This window comes from Myotis brandtii, unplaced genomic scaffold (assembly GCF_000412655.1).
Source record: "Myotis brandtii unplaced genomic scaffold, ASM41265v1 scaffold2814, whole genome shotgun sequence".
NCBI lineage: Eukaryota > Metazoa > Chordata > Mammalia > Chiroptera > Vespertilionidae > Myotis > Myotis brandtii.
The window spans coordinates 120,618-146,397 of NW_005360738.1; the positions used below are offsets into that span (position 1 = coordinate 120,618).

General features: G+C 46.2%; 5 protein-coding genes, 2 non-coding genes and 1 pseudogene across 7 annotated transcripts; 3 read left to right on the plus strand and 5 right to left on the minus strand.

Moving 5' to 3' along the window:
• Positions 1-2,462: 2,462 nt before the first annotated feature.
• Positions 2,463-6,107, minus strand: LOC102246756 (histone H2B type 1). The gene is made up of 3 exons (XM_005869002.2): positions 5,592-6,107; positions 3,247-3,390; positions 2,463-2,932 (listed from the first exon to the last, which is right to left on the minus strand). The coding sequence occupies exon 1, from the start codon at positions 6,062-6,064 to the stop codon at positions 5,684-5,686; it is 381 nt and encodes a 126-aa protein (XP_005869064.1). The 5' UTR covers positions 6,065-6,107; the 3' UTR covers positions 2,463-2,932; positions 3,247-3,390; positions 5,592-5,683.
• A 268-nt stretch (positions 6,108-6,375) lies between these two features.
• LOC102249736 lies at positions 6,376-6,812 on the plus strand (annotated as a pseudogene).
• A 2,642-nt stretch (positions 6,813-9,454) lies between these two features.
• On the minus strand, positions 9,455-9,971 carry LOC102247369 (histone H3.1). Its single transcript, XM_005869004.2, has one exon. The coding sequence runs from the start codon at positions 9,898-9,900 to the stop codon at positions 9,529-9,531; it is 372 nt and encodes a 123-aa protein (XP_005869066.1). The 5' UTR covers positions 9,901-9,971; the 3' UTR covers positions 9,455-9,528.
• A 1,187-nt stretch (positions 9,972-11,158) lies between these two features.
• LOC102247075 (histone H2A type 1) lies at positions 11,159-11,684 on the minus strand. Its single transcript, XM_005869003.2, has one exon. The coding sequence runs from the start codon at positions 11,637-11,639 to the stop codon at positions 11,247-11,249; it is 393 nt and encodes a 130-aa protein (XP_005869065.1). The 5' UTR covers positions 11,640-11,684; the 3' UTR covers positions 11,159-11,246.
• Positions 11,685-11,943: 259 nt separating this feature from the next.
• Positions 11,944-12,405, plus strand: LOC102247655 (histone H2B type 1). Its single transcript, XM_014541921.1, has one exon. The coding sequence runs from the start codon at positions 11,976-11,978 to the stop codon at positions 12,354-12,356; it is 381 nt and encodes a 126-aa protein (XP_014397407.1). The 5' UTR covers positions 11,944-11,975; the 3' UTR covers positions 12,357-12,405.
• A 4,570-nt stretch (positions 12,406-16,975) lies between these two features.
• On the minus strand, positions 16,976-17,047 carry TRNAM-CAU. The gene has a single exon. It is a non-coding gene; the product is annotated as a tRNA-Met (tRNA).
• Positions 17,048-17,400: 353 nt separating this feature from the next.
• TRNAG-GCC lies at positions 17,401-17,471 on the minus strand. The gene has a single exon. It is a non-coding gene; the product is annotated as a tRNA-Gly (tRNA).
• A 7,255-nt stretch (positions 17,472-24,726) lies between these two features.
• Positions 24,727-25,674, plus strand: LOC102250028 (putative olfactory receptor 2W6). Its single transcript, XM_014541909.1, has one exon. The coding sequence runs from the start codon at positions 24,736-24,738 to the stop codon at positions 25,672-25,674; it is 939 nt and encodes a 312-aa protein (XP_014397395.1). The 5' UTR covers positions 24,727-24,735.
• Positions 25,675-25,780: the final 106 nt, after the last annotated feature.

Genomic DNA, 25,780 nt, shown 5'->3' on the forward strand with positions numbered 1-25,780 from the left:
ACGACGCCCCAACCCCCTGATCCGCCCTGCTGTGTGTATGACAGGGGGCGGCGCCCTAACTCCCTAATCAGCCCTGCTCTGAGCCCGACCAGGGGCTGCACCTAGGGATTGGGCCTGCCCTCTGCCACCCAGGAGCAGGCCTAAGCCAGCCCTAAGCCAGCAGGTGGTCATCCCCTGAGGGGTCCCAGACTGCGAGTGGGCACAGGCCGGGCTGAGGAACCCCCCTCCCCCCCGAGTGCACAAATTTTTGTGCACCGGGCCTCTAGTACTCTTTATAAAAGAGTATTTCAAAAGACAACTTTACATCACTACCCTACCTCTGACCATGAACAGAAAAGAAAATCACAATGGAAGAGTATTTTTTCTTTATTTCCATCACCACTTTGGATCAATATTTTTAAAAAATATCATTCAGTTCCAGGTACATGCTGTTTACTGTGGTGACACGGAGCTCGAGATAAGCTCTGGGTGAGCAGAGAAGAGAGAATGATATTTGATTCTCAATTTCAATATTTTAACCACCAAAGTTCACATACTATTTACCATAATTTCCTGGGCTCCCCATGGCACTTTGTACAGATCTAGGAAAACGTTAGTTTAATTAATGTATTAAACTGAACCACTATTATATGCCTAACTCAGGAAATATAAAAATATATAACTCAAGAAGTTCACATTGTGGTAAAACATTTATAGTGATACTTTTATTTCTCAAACTTTTTAAAAAAAATACACTTTTATTGACTTCATAGAAGAAGGGAGAAAGAAATGGAAACATCAATGATGAGAGAGTCATTGATCGGCTGCCTCCTGTACGACCTGGGGATTGAGCCCCAAACCAAGCATGTGCCCTTGAGCAGATTCAAACCTGGGACCCTTCAGTCCACAGGCCAACACTCTATCCACTGAGCCAAACCAGCCAGGGCTACTTCTCAAACTTTTAAATCATTACTTAATCTGTTGAAAGAAAAAAAATCTATGTGATACATTTTTCATGGTAACTTGTATATGTGTACCTTATCCAGGGATCAAGAACATGCTTGGAATCAGTGTTGTCACCGTAAGGAAACATTCAAACCTGTAAAAAAATTTTGTGTTTCTTTGAGCCAAACTGTCGACAATTGCCAGGAAGCAGAATCTCACCGCATTGAGACAATGCTCTGGAAAATGGTGGTTTTTCACCCATTTTTATACATTACAATCAAAGGAGGAAACATAAATGGGATCATAAAATTCACTGGTGATAGATTAGGAAGGTGCAGAAAGCAATGCTGGAAAACCTCTGGGATTCTTTTACACAATTAACATCATAACAATAACAATTCAGGAACTTGTGGTCATCCTGGTGTCCTGGGGCATTGGTTGTGCCCTGAGGGGTTCAGAAAAAAGGACGTTAGATGGAAAGGACAACGACAGGCTTAGTTATGGTAAAGATAGACTCTTGTCAGGGAAGAATCTAGCCTAGGACTACCTGCCATAAACTGCTTTTAGTTAGAACGTTTTCACTTCAGACCATCCTTTGTGGTGACTTTAGGTCTCTCGAGTTTGCAAGGCCACCACACAGGCCTCCCCTGAGCTAGTCAGGCTAGCAGGTGGCCCCTTTCGTCCACAGTGTACGCCATCTTATAAAGTCCTAAAAAAACTGGGGCCTTGTTATTGTCTCCATTTTGCTGAAGAATCACATGTTGGGGTCTAGCCCCGCCCCAGCAGGTCCAGGGGTTCCCAAAGGTGTGGATGGAGTCGGCGAAGAAGGAATGACACGGAGACAGCGTTCAGATGATCAGCATAGCCAGGTTCTCTCTTTATTCTCTCATTACATCTGTATTTATACCATTTGATCCTATAAGCATGCCTCTATAGGCACATCATGGTATGTTTTGGGTCCTACAGCTCCTTGTTTCATGTCCATAGTTTCTTATCTGACTTTTGCCAAAAATCCCATCTCCATCTAGTTCGGTTGATTTTAATCCTATCCATTCTATTCCAAAGGTGTTATCTCCATTCCAAGGTCACTACTCTACTATTCTGTTAAACTACAAGGAAGTAACTGAAGGAGATTATCCTAAGTAAATATTATGTAGCTTAAGCGTGATTGTTCATAGTTATGGAGATAAACTACCCACCTGGCACTTAGTTAAGGGGTTTTACTGATTCCCTTCCTTAGTCCTGTTAATCCCTAACTCCAGGGAAAAATCCCCACCTGGGGAAACAACCTTTCTCAGGGAGGTGGTCCTGGTTAAAACACATAGCACTAAGAGGGGGAACAAACATATGCCATATACGCCAGGTCCCTTGAAACATATGCTGTGCAGATGTTTCTTCCCTGCAGCAACTGTGTCAAGCAGCAAGGGTGGACCGGCTTCCAGCAATCACAGGCTCACCCTGGCTGGCTGGGTGGCTCTTTCCGAGTATTGTTTCTCTCTCTTCCTCCCTCCCTCCCTCTCTCTCTCTCTCTCTCTCTCTCTCTCTCAAAAAAAAAATCAATAAACATATCCTTGAGTGAAGATTAAAGAAAAAGAAAGAATCACAGGCTCGTTGAAGTATCCACGACACCCAGCTAGCAGGCATCAGTCTACTCAGGTGATAAAACTCAGGAAAAACTGACCTTTAGAATCAGATTTTTCTCATCCGTTTCTATGCTTCAATCTCTTTCTCTCTGTTCTAGAAATTATTCTTTAGGTAAAAAATATTGACAAAAATTATTTGGAGCAAATCATGTGAATTATTGGAGCTACCAGCTATAAATTCCAATGAAAACCAATAAAGTGACATAAATGCTGGCGTGTGAGGGCCCCGCTGTGTGAACCTTGTCTAGATGGGCCAAAATGCCCTCTGCATGTTCATCTCCTTGCTGCTGACTTTAGCCACCGTCCTCCATATTCTTCTAGACATCGTCTTCTCTGCCGACAATTCCAGGTCACTCAAGCAGTCCCTGACACAAAACACACATTTATACGTTAGGTCTGATCAAATAATTGAATCGATACTCCCTCCCCTGCGAACTGACCTTTAGGACACTTCACAACCGACGTTCCCTTTAGCTTAGACCACATTCCACTTGCTAAGACCATTATCCTTCCCCTCCAGACCTTCCTAGGATCCAGATCCTCCCAGACAGTTTTCCGCCCAGAGAAAGCCGTCTAGAGTCCTTTAAAACCTCTGACTCTCCATCCCTGGGTGCTGGCACCATTTTGTGACTCAGCCCATCTGGTATCCATATGACCTAATCCATTTATCAGCCCTTACCACTTTGGCCTCGTGCGTTCTTCCTTTGGCGACTCTAACATATTCACATTCTCCAGGCCCGGGACGTAAGTGTTTAGGTATCTTAATGCCTCTAAATTCTGTTCCCATTTTCTCTCCTGGATATTATCTTTGAATTCCCTCATTCTACAAGACAAGACAATATCAGAATTGGCTGTTTATTTTCTGCATCTGTGCACTAATGGCCAAATCAAAGGCACCTGTGCTTTGAAAAGTAGTGATTTAAAAACCCCAAATGTATGGGGAACTTACTATCCACAAATATCTTGTGATGTGGAAGGAGAGAAGATACTTTTTTTTTAAAGTGTGATTTCTCTTATAACAGCATTGAGGGAAGGGTAGACACACATATACAGTGGGGCCTTGACTTACAAGTTTAATTCATTCCGAGACTGAGCTCGTTAAGGAGCTCGTTAACTCAAATTACTTTGTCAACTCAATGCAAAAAATCAGCCGAGAGACAGCTGGTATCTCAAAAAACTCTTAGGACACTCATAAGTCAAGGCCCCACTGTAGTTACAAAAGTACATAACAGTATAGACTAAATACACACATGTGCGTACAAACACATGCATGGCCCTGCAGAGGGCTGTCATAGGTTCTATGAGAAGCTGAGTTAACAGCTGGAGAAGATGGGCTGCTGACTGAGCTAAAATCTTGCGTTTTCTGAATCTACATGTTCTTCCAGTGGCCTCTGTTGGTCTTTTTCTTCTACACTCTCGAAGAGAAAGTCATACAGTCGAGAGATGTACCAGTGGGCGTGGGGTCCTCACAGGATTTCCTTATGATTACATAGATGATTCTTGGAACTTGTTTTATACAACTTCTATTTCTACCTCAGAGCTTTTCCTCATTCATTCCCTTGCCCTGCGTGGATCAGAGGTAGGCACTGCCTGCTATTTAAAAACATTTACTTATGAAACTACCTCTTAAAATTCTTTAAAAAAATTTTTTTAAACCACACACATGTGCTTCAAGAGAAATTTGGTCTTTTCCTAACCGGTTTGGCTCAGTGGATAGAGCGTCAGCCTGCGGACTCAAGGGTCCCAGGTTCGATTCCGGTCAAGGGCATGTACCTTGGTTGTGGGCACATTCCCAGTGGGGAGTGTGCAGGAGGCAGGTGATCGGTGTTTCTGACTCTTTCCCTTCCTCTCTGTGAAGCATCAATAAAATAAATTTTTTTAAAAAAGAGAAATTTGGCTTTATTTTCAAGCTTTATAAAAAGGTACCACATATATATCAACCTTCTGAGATTTATGTTTCTAAAGTTCTTTGGAGTGCTGTGTATTTCAATCCTTTTCTGTGCGATATGCTATCCCACTGTGTGAATGCACCCCAATAGACATATTGGCCATTAACATGTGGTTGCTTCTAGTATTTTGCTATTCAAAATAGCATTGCTCATTTCTCACAGATCTCACTGCCGTGTGCAGAATACTCTCATGTAAACACCTGGGAGTGAACTGAATCACCAGGGGGCCCGTAATTGCATACAGGGCATTGTCAGAACGCTTCAGCAAATACATTCAGGATGGAAGTCATTCCATGATGATCCTGGGAAAAGACCAAACGTTTTAAATACCTATGCTGTCCCCAAGGGCTTACAATGGAGAGGTGGATTTTGACATCCTGGGTTGGGGGCGGGGAATGGCCCACTGCTCCCCTTGTTCTTTTTTTTTTTTCTGCTCTACTTTCCAATCTTTAAATTTTTCTTCCAATTAGTAGAGAAAGAGTACATGCAAGCAAAGCAGAGAAAAAACATGGATTTGATTTGACAGGAAGAGTAATTTCACTCAGAGAAATGAGAAAGTGAGTAAAATGGCGGTTCCTCTCACAAAGCCTCAAGGCCCCCAATTCTGCAATGAACCCTGAATCGTATTAAAGCAATAATAATAGAATTGCACAGGGATGTCGTTCCTTCCAAACTTCCCGTACATCTGGATTGGCTGTTACTGCTGCCCACTTTGACCTGACGGATGCGTGAGATATCTCACTTTTTCCCTTTTGGCTTTCTAACTTTAATACTTAAGAAACCAGCGCACAGGGGAAGAGTACTAGCGTCGTCCACCCGCCAAAGGGAAATAAGACAGCTGGAATCCTCAGTGGGTGCGAAATGCAACATTATCAAGGCACACATTGCATGAATGGGACATTCAAACTTCACACAGAAGCCTTTAGCGGTTAACATGGTTAAGTGTGATTGGATTGTTTTACGATGAGCATTTTGCTTTTCTTTACTGCACTTGCCAATCTCAAAATGTAGAGGTGGCCTCAGCATGCGCTGCATCGCAGTGAAAGTTTACAACTAGACCGCAAATAACACTTACCCGGTATAAAGAGTGAGTCAGTTCTTTTTAGAAGACTGAGTGGCTCTGAAAAGAGCCTTTGGGTTCAGGAGTCAGGCCGCTCGCTCGCGCGTCTACTTGGAGCTGGTGTACTTGGTGACGGCCTTGGTGCCCTCGGACACGGCGTGCTTGGCCAGCTCGCCGGGCAGCAGCAGGCGCACGGCCGTCTGGATCTCGCGGGACGTGATGGTCGAGCGCTTGTTGTAATGCGCCAGGCGCGACGCCTCGCCCGCGATGCGCTCGAAGATGTCGTTGACGAACGAGTTCATGATGCCCATGGCCTTGGACGAGATGCCGGTGTCGGGGTGCACCTGCTTGAGCACCTTGTACACGTACACCGAGTAGCTCTCCTTGCGGCTGCGCTTGCGCTTCTTGCCGTCCTTCTTCTGCGCCTTGGTCACCGCCTTCTTGGAGCCCTTCTTCGGGGCGGGCGCGGACTTGGCGGGCTCGGGCATGGTCGGGAGCTCAGCGGGCTTGGTGGGTGAGAGGAAAAGTAACAACGAAGCGCGCTGTGGCCTCTTTATATAGAACCTCGCATGCAAATAAGGTGATAAACCAGAGCCCTGTGTGTGTTGGCTCCTGAGAGCAAGCTCAAAACTTAGCTCTGCCCAATCAGAGCGCCAGAATCCCAAACTTGCACGCTCACTGGTTTAGATGAAGCTGAAACCTGAACCAATGACACAGCTGCTTCTTCGCGCCACAAACGTTTATAAAAAGTGCCGCCCGCGCACTTTCACTTTTGCAGCCACTTGCAGTGAAGTTTGTAGAGACTTATTTTTAATTTCCTAATGTCCGGACGCGGAAAGCAGGGCGGCAAGGCGCGCGCCAAGGCTAAGTCTCGCTCCTCGCGGGCCGGACTGCAGTTCCCCGTGGGCCGCGTGCACCGGCTGCTCCGCAAGGGCAACTACGCCGAGCGCGTCGGGGCGGGCGCGCCCGTGTACCTGGCGGCCGTGCTGGAGTACCTGACGGCCGAGATCCTGGAGCTGGCGGGCAACGCGGCCCGCGACAACAAAGAAGACGCGCATCATCCCGCGCCACCTGCAGCTGGCCATCCGCAACGACGAGGAGCTCAACAAGCTGCTGGGCAAGGTGACCATCGCGCAGGGCGGCGTGCTGCCCAACATCCAGGCCGTGCTGCTGCCCAAGAAGACCGAGAGCCACCACAAGGCCAATAAAGACCACGTTTGAAAACGAGTGAACAAAGGGTCTTTTCAGAGCCCCTCCTATAGTCACTAGAAGGGCAGCGCGACTTAGTTGCATTTCCAATCACTTTCACCTCTTAGCCATTCAGTGTAATTTGTTACCCAACACAAGGTGCCGTCCTTGCCTCAGCCTGGCCACATTTCAGAATTGGCTCTCAGCAGCTTTTGCAACCCAGACTAGTTGACTTAATAGTTGTGTTCCTGACGGGCTAGAATTTCAACGCCATGCTGACTATCATCCCAAGATGTTCACCCAGGTCCATACTGGAAATTAGCTTAAGTGACAGGTGTCAGCAAATCCGAGCATCTCTTGAGGGGACGTTAATAGGGGTGGTTTCCATAGACACCCATTGTGTGTCAGCAGGAAGGTGGCAAATCTGGAACCTTTAATAAGTAATTGTCTTGAATTTGTAAAAACACCTAATTTATAGGACTACTTGGCAGTATATGTATTACCACAGGCATGCTAGATGTGCACATATAGTGCTAGGGGGCAGAAATACAATGTTGGGGACCAGCTATAATTGTAAGAAATATTAACCCTGCTCTGTTAACCGTGATTGTTTTGTTCTGATGAAAGAAGGCACAGTCTAACCTGGCTGGGGGTTGCACGTGGAACCTGGGAGCTCGCCTGGAAATGCAGCCTGTCCTCCCCACCAGGGAGCTGCCTATTCTTATGGAAAGATTAACAACCTTGTTGCAGACACCAGAACTGCCAGCCCTTTGAAGACCCCCATCCTTTTAATACTTGCAGGCCGTTGCAAATCTCCAGCCTGCATTACCTGTAAACTGCCCATTTGCCATACCCTTTGCTTACTTCCCATGTAATCTTTGTCCTACCCAATATAAGCAGCTGGCTATCGTGGGGTTCAGAGCAGATGTTTGTGGGTGACCTGCTGCTCTCCCTGCTGTCGGCAGTATTGGAATAGATGCTCAGATATGATTCAGCCTTGTCTCTGCTGAACTGGCTGAAGTAGTGACAGGCAGCAAGGACCCATTGAGTGCCTGGTTACAAAAGCAATGACCACTAGATGCTAAGAAGTGGATTCCAAGAGCAGTGATGGTGGAGACCTACAGTTTGAAAAATATGAACCAACTTCTCTGAATAAAGCTGAGGCGGCTTTGAGAATAGAGAGGTCAAACACTGTGGTGTGTTTCTCATGTCTATACCAGCATGGCGAGGTCCTTTTGGTCTAGGCCTTGGGAAAGATTAGAACGTTTAGGCAACTTCCCAGTTTGCCATTTCAAGAAATGCAGGCACAAAGACTATTTCTTCTGTTTGTCGTTTTTGTAAATTATAATGCATTTATACTTTCAACAAATAATGTACTTCACCCTTAGGTCCCACCAGTTAAGAATGTTAGTAAGACACTGCTTGTTCTAAAGAAACTCAATCTAAGGGGGAATAACACAAAAGCAAATAAAGCAATATGTAGCAAAAAAAGTAGACACCGGATACTAGGGAACTTAGGGAGGAGTCAGATCTGTAAGAAGCAACTTCTGGGCCGAGGGCTAAAGGAATTCAAAATTGAAGGAAAGTACAGGAATTCCAGCACAGAATTAGCATTGCCAGACCCAGGGCTTGTGATGTGTGCACACAACTGATTCGAAACTGGATATCGGCACTAAATTAAAGGTTAAAAGTGGTATGAAAGAGCCAGGAGGGATCTGTAGGCACTCCTTTTCTTTAAATACTTTTATTTACTAATGACTACCAAATCCTTTTATTTTAATCTCTTCACATTTTTCACCCAGCCCCCACCATTAGTAAACCACCACGTTTCTCTACCTCTCATGCAATGCTTGGCAAACCCAACTTTCTGATTTTGATCATTTGCTGGGTATTATGCAATATTTCACGGTTTTAATTTGCATTATCTGATTACAAGTGACCTTTAAAAGTTATTCCTATAATTGCTAGCCACTCAGCTGTGTCCATTTTATAAGAATTTTTCCTTCAAAGTGAATAATAAACCACTACACTCAAAGTTTCTAACACAGAACTGTCATTCCTACAAACCCTCTTTTAGGCCACTTAGGCAAGTGAAAACCAGAATAACCCTAATTCAACTTTGTTTTCCTACAGCCATTGGAGGCTGAATCCCATCTTCTCCTTTTCTTCCCAGATTTGTTGAAAGGAACCTGCATGGCCTTATCCTCCAATAGTTGAGGGCCTTTGGAAGAGAAACTTCTAGAGCTAGAGAGGGAGCACAGATCGCCTGTCCAGACCGTGAAGAGGTATTTCCAGGTTCGACTACCAGACGTAATGAGCATATTTGTGACTATCAGAAGTGGGTAAGGGAGGTGCCAAAATCTATGCGCTGAAGCCCTTGTTACGGGATGGGCTGAATTCCTTCCCTGTGGACAGGTTCCTTCACTTTACCTCTTTCCTCGGCGGATAACAAGGGTTCAAGCGGTGACTTTATCTTTGCGGATACATAGTTGGCTTTGACAAAGGCAACAGTTGGTTAAGCAACTTGTTTCCCTAAATAGCTACTATCATGTAAACACTGAACGTGAGGCCTTACCAATCTTGTCACCCAATTGGCTGAGGAAAATGATACCAGTAGTCCTAGAGGGAACGCAATTTCCATAAATTGTGCACTGGGCTTGCGTTTTTAACACGTAAACTAGGAGTGCAACAGCCACTGTCAGTGAGGATGGAAGTGGCTCTGAAAAGAGCCTTTGGGTTTCGGCGCAAGTGGGTAGGACGGAGCTCACGCCCGCTCCCCGCGGATGCGGCGCGCCAGCTGGATGTCCTTGGGCATGATGGTGACGCGCTTGGCGTGGATGGCGCACAGGTTGGTGTCCTCGAACAGCCCCACCAGGTAGGCCTCGCACGCCTCCTGCAGCGCCATGACGGCCGAGCTCTGGAAGCGCAGGTCGGTCTTGAAGTCCTGCGCGATCTCGCGCACCAGGCGCTGGAAGGGCAGCTTGCGGATCAGCAGCTCCGTGGACTTCTGGTAGCGGCGGATCTCGCGCAGGGCCACGGTGCCGGGCCGGTAGCGGTGCGGCTTCTTCACGCCGCCCGTGGCCGGCGGCGCCTTCCCGCCCGTGGACTTGCGCGCCGTCTGCTTGGTGCGAGCCATTGCAAAGCAACGAGAGGCTAAGCTGGGAATGAAGGGGAGAATGGGATCTCAACCAGTATATATAAGGCGAGTCCCGCTCTGATTGGAAGAATTATCTGTCCATCAAGCCTCAGAGTAAAGTTATTGCTAGCGGCGATTACTTCCGGATAGGTGGGACTTCCGGTGGGTTAAGACCGAAAATTAACTTTTTCCTCCCAAGCACCCTTTCAGAAAGGGTTTTCTATCTACCGTTTTTCTCCTCTATCGTCTTTATACCGTCTCTTTCACAATATTGTGGCTTTATCCCCGCACAAATTATCACAGACATATGTTGTTCGCTTGATAAGAATTGTACATTTTGGCGCTTAAACTGCCTTTCCTGTGTTCCTTTTGAAAAGGCGCGCGCTAAATGTGATTGGCTAAGTGACATGTTTTTGCCTCATTCAAGTTTAGGAAGACGGATTTCAACATAAATTTCTTGATTTCCCCATATGACCTTATACTTTCCCACTCCCCACCCCCAACTTGGAGATTTTTAAATGTTCTGTCTTCATATACTTTCCCTAAATGCAACAAGACCATTAATTGAAGTGATTTTATTTTCTGTTCTAACTACATTAATATATGTATTCCCTATTAATCAGCATCCTCACAGAAAGCATGCCACTACGTTTGACACTTTTACCTGAGGCCTGTGTAAAATCTTTAGAAAATACTCAAGTTTTTGAATGTTGCAAAGGTTACTAAGCCTTTTTAAAGTAACGCTGAAGCCTGTGTTAAGTTCTGCCTAAGGACATGAGGGTGGAGGCGGGAAGAGGATACGTGTAATAGCATAAACAAGAATGAAAAATAAAGAAAAGGGCATGACTGCGGGCACATAAAGTATTGTTTTCCTATTTGCAAACGGTTAAGGCTCAAGCAGTGTTGCAGACCGACTTACAGGTGATTTGTCCTATTAAAATGCAAAACTACCCAACAAGAGACTGAAAAGGTGGTTTATTGCGGCGGGTCATTAACTACATTTGCATTTGAATAGTCACCTTTGACCAAACATCCTCTTTATATACAATGTATTTCTTATCTTAACCTTGAGGTATTGCTACAGCGATCGCCTTAATTACCTGAAACCAAACACCTTTTGTTTCTACTTGGCTGATAACTTTTCCTTTTAATGTATCTCTTCAGAGGTTAATTTCGCTCTTATGGGTGTTTACTGACATCTACTGACCAAACACGGTAAAAACCATTTTCAAGCAGCTGCTTATGGAAAAAAAAAAAAATGCAAGCCCTTTCAGTGCGAAGGTGGGTGGCTCTGAAAAGAGCCTTTGGTTTAGTTGTTTGCGCTGTTGCCAAAGGAACGCAGGCTTCTACTTGCCCTTGGCCTTGTGGTGGCTCTCGGTCTTCTTGGGCAGCAGCACGGCCTGGATGTTGGGCAGCACGCCGCCCTGCGCGATGGTCACCTTGCCCAGCAGCTTGTTGAGCTCCTCGTCGTTGCGGATGGCCAGCTGCAGGTGGCGCGGGATGATGCGCGTCTTCTTGTTGTCGCGGGCCGCGTTGCCCGCCAGCTCCAGGATCTCGGCCGTCAGGTACTCCAGCACGGCCGCCAGGTACACGGGCGCGCCCGCCCCGACGCGCTCGGCGTAGTTGCCCTTGCGGAGCAGCCGGTGCACGCGGCCCACGGGGAACTGCAGTCCGGCCCGCGAGGAGCGAGACTTAGCCTTGGCGCGCGCCTTGCCGCCCTGCTTTCCGCGTCCGGACATTAGGAAATTAAAAATAAGTCTTTGCAAAAAGGAAAAATGGACACTCGCCCGAGCAGACCAGTTCTGGGAATAGGGGGAACATGGCCGTTTTTATAGGCAGGTCCTGGGAGCAAATCGGAGTGTCTGATTAGCTAGGAACAGACTCAGGCACATAACCAATAGGAGAGTCTCATTTCCATACCTCATTTGCATAGGCCGGCCCAAGGATGACAGCCTTGGCGTTTGTCTGCCAATGAACTAAGAGGCTCTCTGCATCCCTCATTAGCATAAAGTCTCTATAAGTAGCAGAGATTCGGCTCCAGCCGCATTTTCCTCACAGTCTCCTGAGATCTCAAAATGCCGGAACCAGCGAAGTCCGCGCCCGCCCCGAAGAAGGGCTCCAAGAAGGCGGTGACCAAGGCGCAGAAGAAGGACGGCAAGAAGCGCAAGCGCAGCCGCAAGGAGAGCTACTCGGTGTACGTGTACAAGGTGCTCAAGCAGGTGCACCCCGACACCGGCATCTCGTCCAAGGCCATGGGCATCATGAACTCGTTCGTCAACGACATCTTCGAGCGCATCGCGGGCGAGGCGTCGCGCCTGGCGCATTACAACAAGCGCTCGACCATCACGTCCCGCGAGATCCAGACGGCCGTGCGCCTGCTGCTGCCCGGCGAGCTGGCCAAGCACGCCGTGTCCGAGGGCACCAAGGCCGTCACCAAGTACACCAGCTCCAAGTAGACGCGCGAGCGAGCGGCCTGACTCCTGACCCCAAAGGCTCTTTTCAGAGCCACCCACACTTTCACAGAAACAGCTGGCTCGTTTTTCCTGTATCTGGGTTTCCTTAAAAGAGGCGGGTGGCTGGTTCGAGAGGAACGTGACTGGAGAGAAGGAATAAGTGTTTGGATAAGCATGGGGCCAGTGTCTGCCGGTTCAGTCCGGGTTCTTTCAGGCCATTGAAAGACGCGTTCCCTTTGGCCTTCTCCCACAGCAGCCAGCATTTCGTTTTTGCTTCCTCCACCAATGCCAGGAGCGCCCCCGTGTCATTGGGCGTCGGGACTATTTGAAAAGCCCGCCCTGGGTCCCAACGTGCCAGACAGACTTCTGAGTGCTTTTCCTAGTCGGTCTGAGAGAGAAAACTGCGGCCCCGCGTGAGGTGCGGGCCTCGTCGGGCCCTGCAGCCAGGCCTCTGAGCTAATCAGGACGGTCGGGGCTCCCCAAACTCGGCCGAGTTCTCCCTGTTTCTCAGGATGAGTGGGAGGGACGCCCGGACTTGCTGAGCAGGGCCAGTGCTCAGGCTGCGATCTGAGAGTCCAGGATCAGAAACCCCGAGACTCAAGTTGGGCCCCGTGTGGAGTAAGAGGAGCGGACCCAGAAACGCCCCTTGCGGTAGGAAATGGGCCGAAGGCTGGGCAGCCAGGACCCAGAGTGGACCGAAGGCCAGGCAGCCAGGACCCAGAGTGGACCGAAGGCCAGGGAAAGTCTTTCAATGCTCCCTCCCAATCGTGCCTCGGTGCTCATTTCCTCCTTCCAAAGCGATGGCACCCTCAGCCGCCCTCAGCCCTTCCGTGGAGATGGAGGTGTGACCACCACCAGCCCCGTCTCTGTCCCGGATATCCTTTCATTTTTGTTTCACGCTGTGACTGACCAACGTCACTGTCCTTAGCCAGCACAGCCACGCTTTCTCGTTGGTGGCTCCGTGTTCCTTACAACAGCTGTTAACTAAGGACGTTCAAACCGGTAAAGAATGTGAGTTCATTTGAGCCGAACTGTCCACCATTGCCGGGAAGCAGAATCTCAATGAATTAAGATAATGCACTGGAGAATGGTGGTTTTTCACCTATTTTTATAAATTACCATCAAGTGGGTTACAGGAAATCCATTGGTGATAGATCAGGGAGGTGGGAGAAAGCAAAGTGGGGAAACCTAGGTGATTGGATAAAAAGTAAAATGATAGACATGTGTTTCCTTCACACACACAGATGAGTACAGGATAGTTAACAGGCAACAATGAACAGATAACAACAACAAGGAGGGAATGGTCTCTGCTCTGGTGCCATTGGTTGCACCCTGAGGGTCCGGAAAAAGGGAAGTTACAAGTTACCCTGACAGGTCACAGGTATGTTATCTTAGATGCAAAAAGACAACATGCTCAGTAAAGATCAAAGTTGGTCTTTGTCAAGGAAGATACTGGCCTAGGACATGCCTACCTACTATAAACTGTTTTTTAATTAAAAGGTTTTCATTTCAGAACATCCTTTGTGGTTACTTTAAGTCTCTGAGTTTGCAAGGCTGTCAGGCAGGCCTTCCTGGAGGTAGTCAGGTTGGTTAGCATGTGGCCCCTTTTCGTCCACATACCATAAGTATATATTTTAGCAATAGCCAGAATGGCATGAAAATTGAGATAAGTATCAAACTGTTTATAGTATCGATGAAAACCAATCATTCATCACAAAACCACCAGGAGGATATACCCAGTGCTACCACATTCTTTGTCCCTTTGTCTTGTCCATCATTGGTACCCGAATTGTACGATTTTAAACGGCACTGCAACAGATAGGGAGCATATTTTGTGCAATATTGCTGGCTGGCTGTCTGCTGTGGCCCAATTGTCCTGTAAGTAAATGACCTGCAATAAATTCTGTGGAGTTGCCTGCTCTGATCTTGTGAAGATGCCTTCTCATTACAGTGGCCATTACACTCTTGCCCTTCATCAGACACCAATGCTAATGAAATGCAATGGCCCTGGCTGAGGAGTATGGAATGGCCGGGGGCGGGGGGGGGGCAGGTAAGCCAGTCTCAGTCCCATTTTCCTCCTCCAAACCTCATCAGTAGGCACTCGGGTCTCTGGAGTTTCTAGGCCTCTGGGGTGGGTGGGGAATTCTGAAGCTTGGAGATCTCTAAGGTCAGCACCAAAGCTCCAAAATGAAGTCTGTAATGGGAGGCCGATGCTTTGAGGAATCCTGGCTGCCACAATGCTCTGTCATTCGCCACACTGTTTTATCTTCCCAGTCTTTGCTCCTCGACTAAAAGTTATCCCGAAGTCCCTTCCCACAGAAATAATCTTCTCATGTGTCACCTGAAGCTATTGCTAACGATGTGACATATGACATAGCTTTGATTCAATCTTGAGAAATGCAGTGCAGTATTATAACTGCCAATTCAGCAGAGACGGGGCTGAATCCTATATGAGCATTTATTCCAATATTTCCGGCAGTGTGGGAGAGCAACAGGCCATCCACAAAAATCTGCTTTCCCCCCCAACCCCCCTCCTCCCATAAGCCAGCTCTCTATATTGGGCAGAAGAACAAAGATGACATGGGAACGTAGGAATTACAGGCATGGGGACGTGGGCACAGGATACTCATTGCAGGTTACAAGCCATGCTGGCTGGAGGGGGGCAGGGGGGGGGTCACAGAGGGCAGGCACCTCCAGGTGCCCCAGGACCAGATCACAGGCAATAAACTTGGGTTGTAAAGAGCAGGTGCCTCTGGGACTAGATGGTCTCAGCCACAAGGCTGTCAATCTTTCCATATGATAGGCAGTTCTCGGGACAGGAGGATGGCTTGCATTCCGATGTGAGCGCCCATGTTCCAGGGCGTACACTCCCAGGGAAATGAAAATGTGCCGTCTGTAATCAGAAAAGAACAATCACGGTTAAAGAGTATGATTACTGGTAATATTTCTTAGTTAGTGTCTAATATTCTATTTCTGCCCCTAATAGTTGCAAGACCTCCATCAGATGCCTGAAACCATGGATAGCACCAAACCTTATATGTGCCGTTTTTTTCCTATACACACATATAATGAAGTTTAACTTATAAATTAGGCAAGTGAGAGATTAGCAACAATAATACTGAAACAGAACAATTATAACAATATACTACAAAGAAAGGTATGTGAATGCTGTCACTCGTTCCAGGGTGTCCCTTCCCGTAGGCTCAGTGCTTTCGGGTGCAAAACATTGGGGCCAATCAGAACAGTTTCCTGCACATGAATGCCACTTTCCTCTTCACTAAGCACTTACCACACCCTGTGGCTGTAACTTTTGCCGTTTGAGGTGCAACAGCAAAGTAGCACAACTTTCTTTTTCTTCACAATTTTACAGACAGAAGATTTATTCTTACTGTCGATCTTAGCAACTTCAGCATATAATTTTTGCCCTCTTTCCTTATTAAGTCAAGAACTTTCACCTTTTCACTCAAAGGAAGGGAAGCACTTTACAGCATCTGTTTGACATATCTGAATTGCCAGCATCACTACTCTTTCGATTTGGAGCCATTATTAAGTAAAAGAAGAGTTCTTAAACACGTGCACTGTGATACTGGTAGCCTAGATGGTTACAAGTTAACAGTTGAAGAATACTTTAATTTTATGTGTGAGAAATACTTTAATTTTATGTGTGCTTTTGTCTTTAACTATAAAGGATATTTATAGTTAATATGTTCTAATGTTAAACAGTGGATCAATTTTGTGTTGTCATTTTTGTACTCTTCTCTGTGTGTGTGTGTGTTTTTTTTTTAATTAAAGGAAAAAGGTGAAGACTAATGCCGTATCCTGGTGTTGGGTGTGTTAGAAATTGCAGCTTCTAACATACAGTATTTACCAAATCACCAGCGACTAAGATGTGCCAGCCCGTGTTCTAGATGTTATAGTAACCACAGTGTGAAAACAGACAAAAATCTCTGTTCTTGTAAATTTACATCCCTTCAGGGGGAGAAAATACTAAATATTCATTTAGTATTCAAATAAAATATACAATCTACTACACCGTGGTAAGTGCTAAGGAGCAAAGATTTGAGACTGTTGGGAGATTTATAATGTTAAATATTCCCAACTCCCTTTAACTGAATCTCTGAAATGGAAAATATCTATATCTATCTATCTAAGATATATATATATATATTCCTTTCAAACTCTAAACTTACATTCTTGTTTACAGTATGGTGGTAGGCAGAGATGGACATCCCTCAGCTGATGGGTTAATGTTCTCTTCTCTCAGAGAGGTTACATATGACATTTCCTCAATTAACCTTTTCATTGTGTTATTTATTTTGCATGTGAAAGAAAATTCAAGTTAATAATCCAGTAAGTCCAGTCTACAAATACATGGATTTGAAAGCAAAACATCAAAATAAAAATATAAACTTTTAAGAAAGACGCTTTATGTCATGTAGAAAAACGTGTGTTGTATTTTATTTATTTTTTTGTCTCAGAAGTTCCCTGCAGTTATCCAAGATTTCGTCAGCTAGAGACACCTTCGCAGGCGTGGGGGGCGGGGGAGGAGGAGAAGACATACCCAGAGAAGGTTGTATAAGATTACTCTCTAAATGCCTCCGACATAGTTTTGGAAAAGTAACTAGCAGAGGATGGTTTCGATCCATCGACCTCTGGGTTATGGGCCCAGCACGCTTCCGCTGCGCCACTCTGCTCCCTGCAGGACAGCTGCTGAATTAAAATCATTCCTTGATTCTACTTCCCTTTAAAAGTTTGTATATTAAAAATGATTTTTCTTCAAAGACTATTTATTGATTTTATTCAGTCTTAGAACAGAACAATGAGTCCAGAATACATTGAGTCCAAATATTCTGAAGGCAAAAACTTCGATGTTTCTGTTAGAAAAGAGCTGGTTTCCAGCCCGCCCCTCGCCTAGCATGAACAACTCCAGTCCTTTAGTCAGGATGTGCAAGGAGGCCAAAATTCGAGTGTGGAAAGTCCTTGACCCTTGAACTGGGTATTTCAACATGATTGGAAGGATTTTTAAAAAAGAAAAAAAAGGCATGAGTGCATTGGCCGGGAATCGAACCCGGGCCTCCCGCGTGGCAGGCGAGAATTCTACCACTGAACCACCAATGCCCACGTGCTGGAGCCGCTGCCTGGCGCCAAGAAGGTATTTTTTTCCTGCTATTTTGCCGAACTATTAATTCATTTTCTTTAAAAAAAACATGTTTAGATGGCGTTTCGCTGTTATTGAGTAGGACTTGGCTTCGATTCCTTTCTCCTAGCAAAGAAGAGGTAGTGACTTTGGCGTGATGTTTCTTTACCAGTACACCTGCCAGACCGCGAAGAAACACCTGCACACACTCCCGAGAAGTCTGCACACACGCTTTTGCATTTGAGTTCCGGTTGGGGGCCAAGGAGGGCTCACAGCTCCGGTAGTTCTGGGATTTGTGTTTCTAACAGCAGGAACAGCTCAAAATGGCCCCATTCTGGTCTCACGACACTGAGACAACAGAACAAAACTGCAAGTCATGAGGCGCTAAGAGGGGAGAACTTCTCGGCCTGCCCCCCATGGAACCAAGACCCAGGACATGACCGGACCTTGAACCTGGAGCCCTTTCAGAGGGGGATCCGCTGTCCAGGAAGACCTGGTGCTGACGCCCCCTTATTCCAACGTCCTCCAGTTAAACCTGCGGGCCTGGCTTCCACTTACCTGTCTCTCCTGAACGTTCATACCCGCCCTGGACCCCGGACCCTGGATGGGGCGGGCTGTTGAGCAAGAACTTCCCCGCACTCCTGGCTTAGTCTCTGAACGTAAAGCGACTCTAATTCTCCACTGCAATTCTCAGTGTGCAGTGTTCGGCTCTGCCAATGCCGGTGGATGAACTCTTTGTTTGGTAGCATAATCTCCGCACCCCCCACCCCCACCCCAACACGCACACACTGTATTTGATTCTTTTTAATCTTTATTGTTGAAAGTATTACATAGGTCCTCCTTTCCCTCCATTAGCCTCTTCCAGGCCGTTCCCATCCTCCCCCCAGTCCCTCACCACCCATTGTCGGTGTCCCCAGGATATGCATATATGCACAAAAGTTCATTAGTGGATCTCTTCCCATCCACCCTCCCCTGCCTTCCCTCTGAGGTCTAACAGTCTGTTCCATGCTTCTATGGCTCTGGGTCTATTTTTGATCATCAGCTTATTTGGTTCATTAGATTCCACATATGAGTGGGATCATGTGATACTTATCTTTCTCTGACTGGCTTATTTCGCTCAGCATAATACTCTCCAGATCCCTCCATGCTGTTGCAAATGGTAAGAGTTCTTTCTTTTTTATTGCTGGTAACATAATTCTTCATGTGGGCCTCACCACAACCTTGAAACACAAGTATTACTTCCATTTGTTTTTCAGATTTAAAAAAAAGTCACTAATGTTAAGTAACTTGACTTGGATCATTGGGTTCTAAGTAGTGAGCCCTGGTGCTTCTCTTTGGAATGACTAACTTCATTTCTCTTTTAGACTCTGGTTTCCCATTCAAACTATTCCTTTTTTCAGGGTTAACTTCTGAGTTTTGTGTGTGTGTGTGTGTGTGTGTGTGTGTGGTTCCCCCCCCCCATGTTAACTTCTGCATGCCTTTCCCCCAAAGGCTTGGCTATAGCTACCTTGGACACTGTTGCTTGATAATTATGCAAAACTATAATGAGAACTATTTGCAAACCCTACTTGAAAAATTTAAACAGTAGTCAAATAATACATACAGGTTTTCCACTTCAAATTCACCCTTTTGCAAAGCAAATTCACTTTGGGGTGAAAATAGAGTGAGGTAACACAATAGAGCCATTTTTTGTGTGTGTGATTGTATTTGTAGTTAACGCATGTGTTCAGGCCAGTTGTATGAACTAGCATTTGCTAGGTGATCAATTTATACATATACATATAGTGATTTGATCTTACATTGTAAACAGTTTTCTTTCAATTGGTGAGCCCCTGTAACTTCAAATCACAAAGTACTTACAAAAATCACACTTTCCTATAAATGGTATGATACTAAGGTAAGTTAAATGTTAATATGCACATGTACATAACTGAGTCCAGTCTAGAGAGTATGCATCTGGGAAAGACAGAACTGCTTCAATTTTATGTAGTTTGTTTTACACTGTTGCAGATAAGCTGCCAGGCAGTGCCAGAGAATTAATCAGCTGGGCACTCAGAGAAAATTCAGAAAAGTTGCCTTTATTGCAGATTGCACTAGTGCCATGACTCAGGGGAGTCAGTCTGCAAACCCTGAGTGATGAATATGGAGGGAGCTTTCCCTTAATGCCCTTTGGTTTCTTTGTCCCCCCAATATGGCAGGCTTCTGGACCTTTCATGGGCTCTGCGAAAAGCCCCGTGTTTGGGATGGGGGACGTGAGATTACACCCAAAGGTCTGGCCTGGCGCCAGTGCTGATAACCCCTCTGGGGGTTGTGTATGGTTCCTGGTCTGTGGCCTCTGTAAAATGGGAGTATTTTGGGAAACAGGTTCTGCAAGACAGGACAGGCATCAAAGGAGTTAATTATCGGCCAGCAAGATTGTGTGTTAGAAGGCAGCTTCCTGGCACAGATTCAGATTGCTAGCCGCCCCACCACCACCACCAAAAAAAATGCCTTATTTTTCCTTCATTACACCGTACATAGGGAAAAACACACATCACATCAACATGTTTTCTTTTTTCTCTGAACCTAACTTTGTGATGGTGTTAATTGGCTTTTTACATATTTTGATTCCATTAAGGTATTTTTACATAAATCCTGAATATTTTTTTTAGACCCTGAAAATGGATGCATCAAACACTGAATCAAGCTCTGGAAGCTCATTGCCAACACGTGTGTGCTGAGGAATGCGTTGGAAATTGAGGGATCCAGATCAAGAAGCCCTGTTGTCCGATGTAATAATCCACCGACATACGATCGTACCAGCCGCGACTTAAAAAAAAAAAGGCAGGTCACTGGCACAGATTCACATGTTGATGTTTTTCCCTGTGTACGGTACAAGGTAGGGGAAAATAAGACTTTTTGTGTGTGGGAGGGGGGCGGCTAGCAATCTGAATCTGTGCCAGTGACCTGCCTTCTATTTTAATAAAATGTTATGGAGATGGTAGAATGGTAAATGAATCAGCTGCAATCGCCAGTATTAAAAACAATATGGCAAAGTCAATTATTTACCAGTATAAGAAGAATGGTTGTTGATAGAAAAAAACGTGGAGGTAAGAGCATTAGCAAGTTAAACACCTTGATATTAAACGAAATCGAGCAGATAATTGAAGAAAATCCGTGCATAACCTTAAAAGGAATCATGACAGGATTCTCGAATCTGAACACGTGGAACCATTATAAGGGAAATAAGTAAATAAGTATTTCTGACGTTAAAAAGTATTTTATGTTTATTACTATATACATGCAATAAAATATTTAATTTTAACAACAACTTTGCATAAGATTTATTTTTGTTACAAAGCTTTTGAAATTATTTTGGTGGAAAATTTTGCTTTGCAAAGGGTGAATTGAATTTCATTTGCAAAAGGTGAATTTGCTTTGCAAAGGGTGAGTTGAATTTCATTTGCAAAAGGTGAATTTGCTTTGCAAAGGGTGAATTTGACGTGAAAACCTGTAGAGAACGTGCTTTCGAGATGCACTTCTTTCTGCCTTGTTCCCCAGGACTGTAGCAGACAGTGAAGTGATCTGAAGGAGCACCGGCATCCTACTGTTTTTTTGTTTTGTTTTTTGTCTTTCTTACAAACCAAAACCTGCTCATTTATTCTAGTGACAGCTAAAGTCATCTGTCAATCAGATACACAGTAACTTTCTGGAGATAATCGTAATAATTTTACACCAAATTTGGCAAATTGAAACAAGATTATTTTAACATTTTGGACTCTTTTGCTTTTGTACTAATTTTAAAAGTCAATCTCTTCATTTTCTTACCCTCCTCTTGACACATCTGTCTTAAATAGAAAATATTCAAGTTGAACTTTATTATTATGGAACTTAAAATTGCAGAGGAAACTCATCTGAGTAAGTAAAATGGTGAAGGACTGTGATCAGCCCTTCTCTGCCCTGTTGGCCCCAAGCAGGGGGCAGAGGGCACGGGTCACAGAGGAGACCACACAAGCAGGTCCTCCCACATCTTCCATCGATTCCGGGCTCTTCTGAAGGAGAAGAGTGAGGTGGCCACTTTCTGAGCCTTAATGCTCAGTACTGACTCCTGGTCTTGATGAGACCCAGTGAGAAGGGCTTCTCTCTCTCTCTCTCTCTCTCTCTCTCTCTCTCCCTCTCTCTCTCTCCCTCTCCCTCTGGGGTGTGTGCATGTGTGTGTGTGTTGGGAAGAGTAATCTTTCCTCTGAGACCTCACAGTCTCCCAAACCTTGTTAGAGATAATTAGTTCAGGGAATTTTTTAAAAAGAACGTTTTACTCCACAGGGAGAGGCAGAAAAGGAAGTGTCCAAGCCTATATCAACTCTGAAAGCCATATGAAGTTCTTTCTTTTCCAACTTGGACCCTTGGAACCCGGCTGTGTTCCCTGTGCTGAGGGTACCTCAGAGCCCATCCCCCTTCCCCAAGTAGGAGGGAGAGGTGGGTGTTCAGGGCCCCCAGGTGGTGTGACTGCTGTTTGCTCATCAACATTCTCTCTCCATCCAGGTCCAGCTGCTCTTTATCTCCTTTCCATCCTCACAGATTTCCCGATGTCATCTTTGCTTTCTCCTTGTTTCCACTCTGGTCATCCCACCTGGACTCCCGAGTGAAGTCCCAGGAAAGGAAAGAATGGTAGACATGGCATGTCTCCGGGTGCCGTCAAATTTGGTAAGTTAATGATCCTTTTGGAAGAAATGGGACTCAGGCCTCCACCCAGTCATCCGGTTTTGGCTTTTGTTGTTGTTTTAACCATAGACTAGAGCTGAATTGTGGGCCATTAGACATATCATGCACTTTAATGTAGGTTTGATCAAGTAGTAAAGATGGTGATTAAATATCACTCATTCTATGAGAAAGCTGGAGAGAGAGTTTGAACTCACTTAATAGAGTTCTTATCAAAAACATGAATTAAAAGATAAGTGGAATCTACTGAACTGGAAAAACCTTAAGAGTAAAATAGTAATTCTGATCTGTATCACCAGAGAGGATGTTGAATAATGGGCTCTCAGCAACTGGGCTGTTCATTGTTAACACTGGACTTTGAACTCCAACGAGGAGGGTTCTGGGCTACTCTGGCCTCGGTGGCTTATTCTGGGAGGATGCCTAATGACCCTGCTGACCCCTGGAGCTGCTTTGAGCATGAAATGAGGTAAACTGGTTAACATTCCTGCCTACTTCACGAGGTCCATAAGTATCAGTTACGTTAATATTGAAATGATTTGTGCTTTATACTGTAATGTTTTCTTTCCTATTTTTAGATATTTTAAACATATGTAAACTTACAAGACTAGTAGGAAAGGTATACATATACTCCACTCTTCAGAATTAATAGCAATTCATTATGGTCATACTTCCAGCTATTTTTAAAGAAATAAAATGTTGTAGATTTAAAGAAAGTCCGTGTCTCTGACTCAGTTTCCTACCCCAGAAACATTCACTGTCATTAGCGTGGTGTCTACCCTCCCAGGTTGTCTGTATATACATATTTGTTTTTTCTTAAACATATACTAGTATATATAATTTCCACTTTGCAATGCTGGCATGCTGGCTTCGTTGCGAGTGTTGGCCAACAGCTATGTAATCACTGGATGGTCCATCTCCGAGTGTCACATGCGTCCGTTGCACTGGGGGCGCTGCTGCAGCCTCTGGAGTGAGGACTTGGACAATCCTGTAATTTCCAATAAGCGTCCGTTCTGAGGTGCAAAGCCTTGTTAGAACTCTTGTTGGGAACACATGCCACAACCTGATTTAATTACTGAAGCATTCCTAGAGCAGTGGAACCTTATTTTGTGCCCTAATCACCTGAGAGATGGAATACATTCCCTTTTACTAAGCGTCACAGCTCTATTACTTCTTAGTAACTGCTTAGGAAAATATGCAAAACTATCAGAATGAAACTGTGTCCCTGGATAACTTACATTACACAAAAAATTCCCCCAAGACATAAAAACACTGCCCAGTAATTAAAAGTGTGAAGTGTCATAAAGAGCCTGGCCAGCGTGGCTCAATGGTTGAGCATCAACCTATGAACTAGGAGATCACAGCTTGATTCCCATTCAGGCCACATACCCGGGTTGTGGGCTCCATCCCCAGTGTGGGGTGTGCAATCCCCAGTAGGGGGCATGCAGGAGGCAGCTGATCAATGATTCTCTCTCATCATTGATGTTTCTCTCTCTTCCTCTATGAAATCAATTATATAAAAATGAAGTGTCAAAGGCTAAAAAAATCTTTCATTTCTATGGGTTCATAAGAGACGCATGCATAAAATAATCCATGTAGTTTTCCTGGAAGCAGAGTTCTTTGTGAGGATAAATGTAACCAAGAGGGGAGAAAGACTTTTCACACAACACTGACTGTTAGTTCCATTGGGATTGAGTTCTGGCAATAGCTTTACTTCTTTCTTTTTTGTCTTTGTAGGAAAGCATTCTCCACTTCAGAAAAGTCACCCAACCCCAGGGTTAAAATACACCAAGAGGATTTAAAACATCATTTCATCAGAGGTTTAGGATAGGGCTGGGCAGGGGCATGGTGGGGTCATGGTAGGGTCATGGTGGGGTCATGGTGGGGTCACCTTCTTTCTAAGATTCCCTGGGTCACTTTTACCCTGGAGTTGGATATGACTCTGGTGTCTCCAGTGTCGATGAGACGTTGTTTAGAACGAGATTTCAGCCAACAGCAAGTTGGGTTCTCTGACGCGGAGACACAAGCCACCCGTCCTATCCATGGGTTACATGTGACTAGAAGATTTGGTGCTTCCTCATTATAAACAGAAAAGAAAAAGTAGACAATTTGGAGTGTTCATTTCTGGCAATCTGAAACGAATGCTGCAGCCCTAGCTGGTTTGGCTCAGTGAATAGAGCATCAGTCTGTGGACTGAAGGGTCTTGGGTTCGATGCCAGTCACAGGCACATGCCTGGGTTGTGGGCTGGATCCCCAGTAGGGGGCATGCAGGAGGCAGCCAATTAATGGTTCTCTCTCATCACTGATGTTTCTATCTCCCTCTCTGAAATCTTTAAAAGAATGATGCAAAGGGTTGGTGAACAACCAGCCAGGAGCCTGAAGAACTCCCCGGTACTGTCCTCCTCGGGCCAAGCAGTAGCGACCCAGTAGCGATGCTGACTGACGGGTGGGGCACCCAGCATTTCACCAGCCCTCCATGTGGAGGGAGCATCGCCACACTTTTCACAGGTGCTCACCTTTCTCACAACAGGTAGCCTGTGGTCCCAGGTGATGGAGAAGGACAACAGAAGTTCTCCCGAGGGCTTCGTCCTGGCGGGCTTCTCGGACCGTCCCCGCCTGGAGCTGGTCCTCTTTGCGGTCGTCCTCGCGTTTTACCTGCTGACGCTTCTCGGCAACGTGACCATCATCGTGCTGTCGGCGCTGGACTCCCGGCTGCACACCCCCATGTACTTCTTCCTGGCCAACCTCTCCTTCCTGGACCTGTGCTTCACCACCGGCTCCATCCCGCAGATGCTCTACAACCTGCGCGGCCCGGACAAGACCATCAGCTACCTGGGCTGCGCCGCGCAGCTCTTCTTCGTCCTGGCGCTGGGCGGGGTGGAGTGCGTCCTCCTGGCCGTCATGGCCTACGACCGCCGCGCGGCCGTCTGCCAGCCCCTGCGCTACGCCGTCCTCCTGCGCCCGCGCCGCTGCGGGGAGCTGGCGGCCCTGGCCTGGCTGAGCGGCTTCGGCAATTCTCTCATCATGACGCCCCAGACCTTGATGCTGCCCCGCTGCGGGCGCCGGCGGGTGGACCACTTTCTCTGCGAGATGCCGGCCCTGATCGGCATGGCCTGCGTGGACACCATGGCCCTGGAGGCGCTGGCGTTCGCGCTGGCCATCTTCGTCATCCTGGCCCCACTCACCCTCATCCTCGTCTCCTACGGGCACATCGCGCGCGCCGTGCGCAGGATCACGTCTGCTGCCGGGAGGCAGAAAGCCTTGCACACCTGCAGCGCCCACCTGACCGTGGTCTCGCTCTTCTACGGCACCATCATCTACATGTACCTCCAGCCGGCCAACACGTCCTCCCAGGACCAGGGAAAGTTCCTGACTCTTTTCTACACCATCGTCACCCCCAGTGTGAACCCCCTCATCTACACACTGAGGAACAGAGATGTCAAGGAGGCCATGAAGAGGGTGCTCAGGAAGGGGGGTGCAGACACATAGTCAAAAGTGGCCCAATGTGGGTTCTCTGTTGACGAGTCTCCGTGCCTGCTGTTAGACCGAGCGCATCACCTGTGTCCACACACTACCTGTTAGGAGCACATACTCT

Excerpts from the sequence above, each read along its gene's own strand:
- LOC102246756 (XM_005869002.2), bottom strand. The coding sequence starts at position 6,064 with ATGCCCGAGCCCGCCAAGTCCGCGCCCGCCCCGAAGAAGGGCTCCAAG.
- LOC102247369 (XM_005869004.2), bottom strand. The coding sequence starts at position 9,900 with ATGGCTCGCACCAAGCAGACGGCGCGCAAGTCCACGGGCGGGAAGGCG.
- LOC102247075 (XM_005869003.2), bottom strand. The coding sequence starts at position 11,639 with ATGTCCGGACGCGGAAAGCAGGGCGGCAAGGCGCGCGCCAAGGCTAAG.
- LOC102247655 (XM_014541921.1), top strand. The coding sequence starts at position 11,976 with ATGCCGGAACCAGCGAAGTCCGCGCCCGCCCCGAAGAAGGGCTCCAAG.
- LOC102250028 (XM_014541909.1), top strand. The coding sequence starts at position 24,736 with ATGGAGAAGGACAACAGAAGTTCTCCCGAGGGCTTCGTCCTGGCGGGC.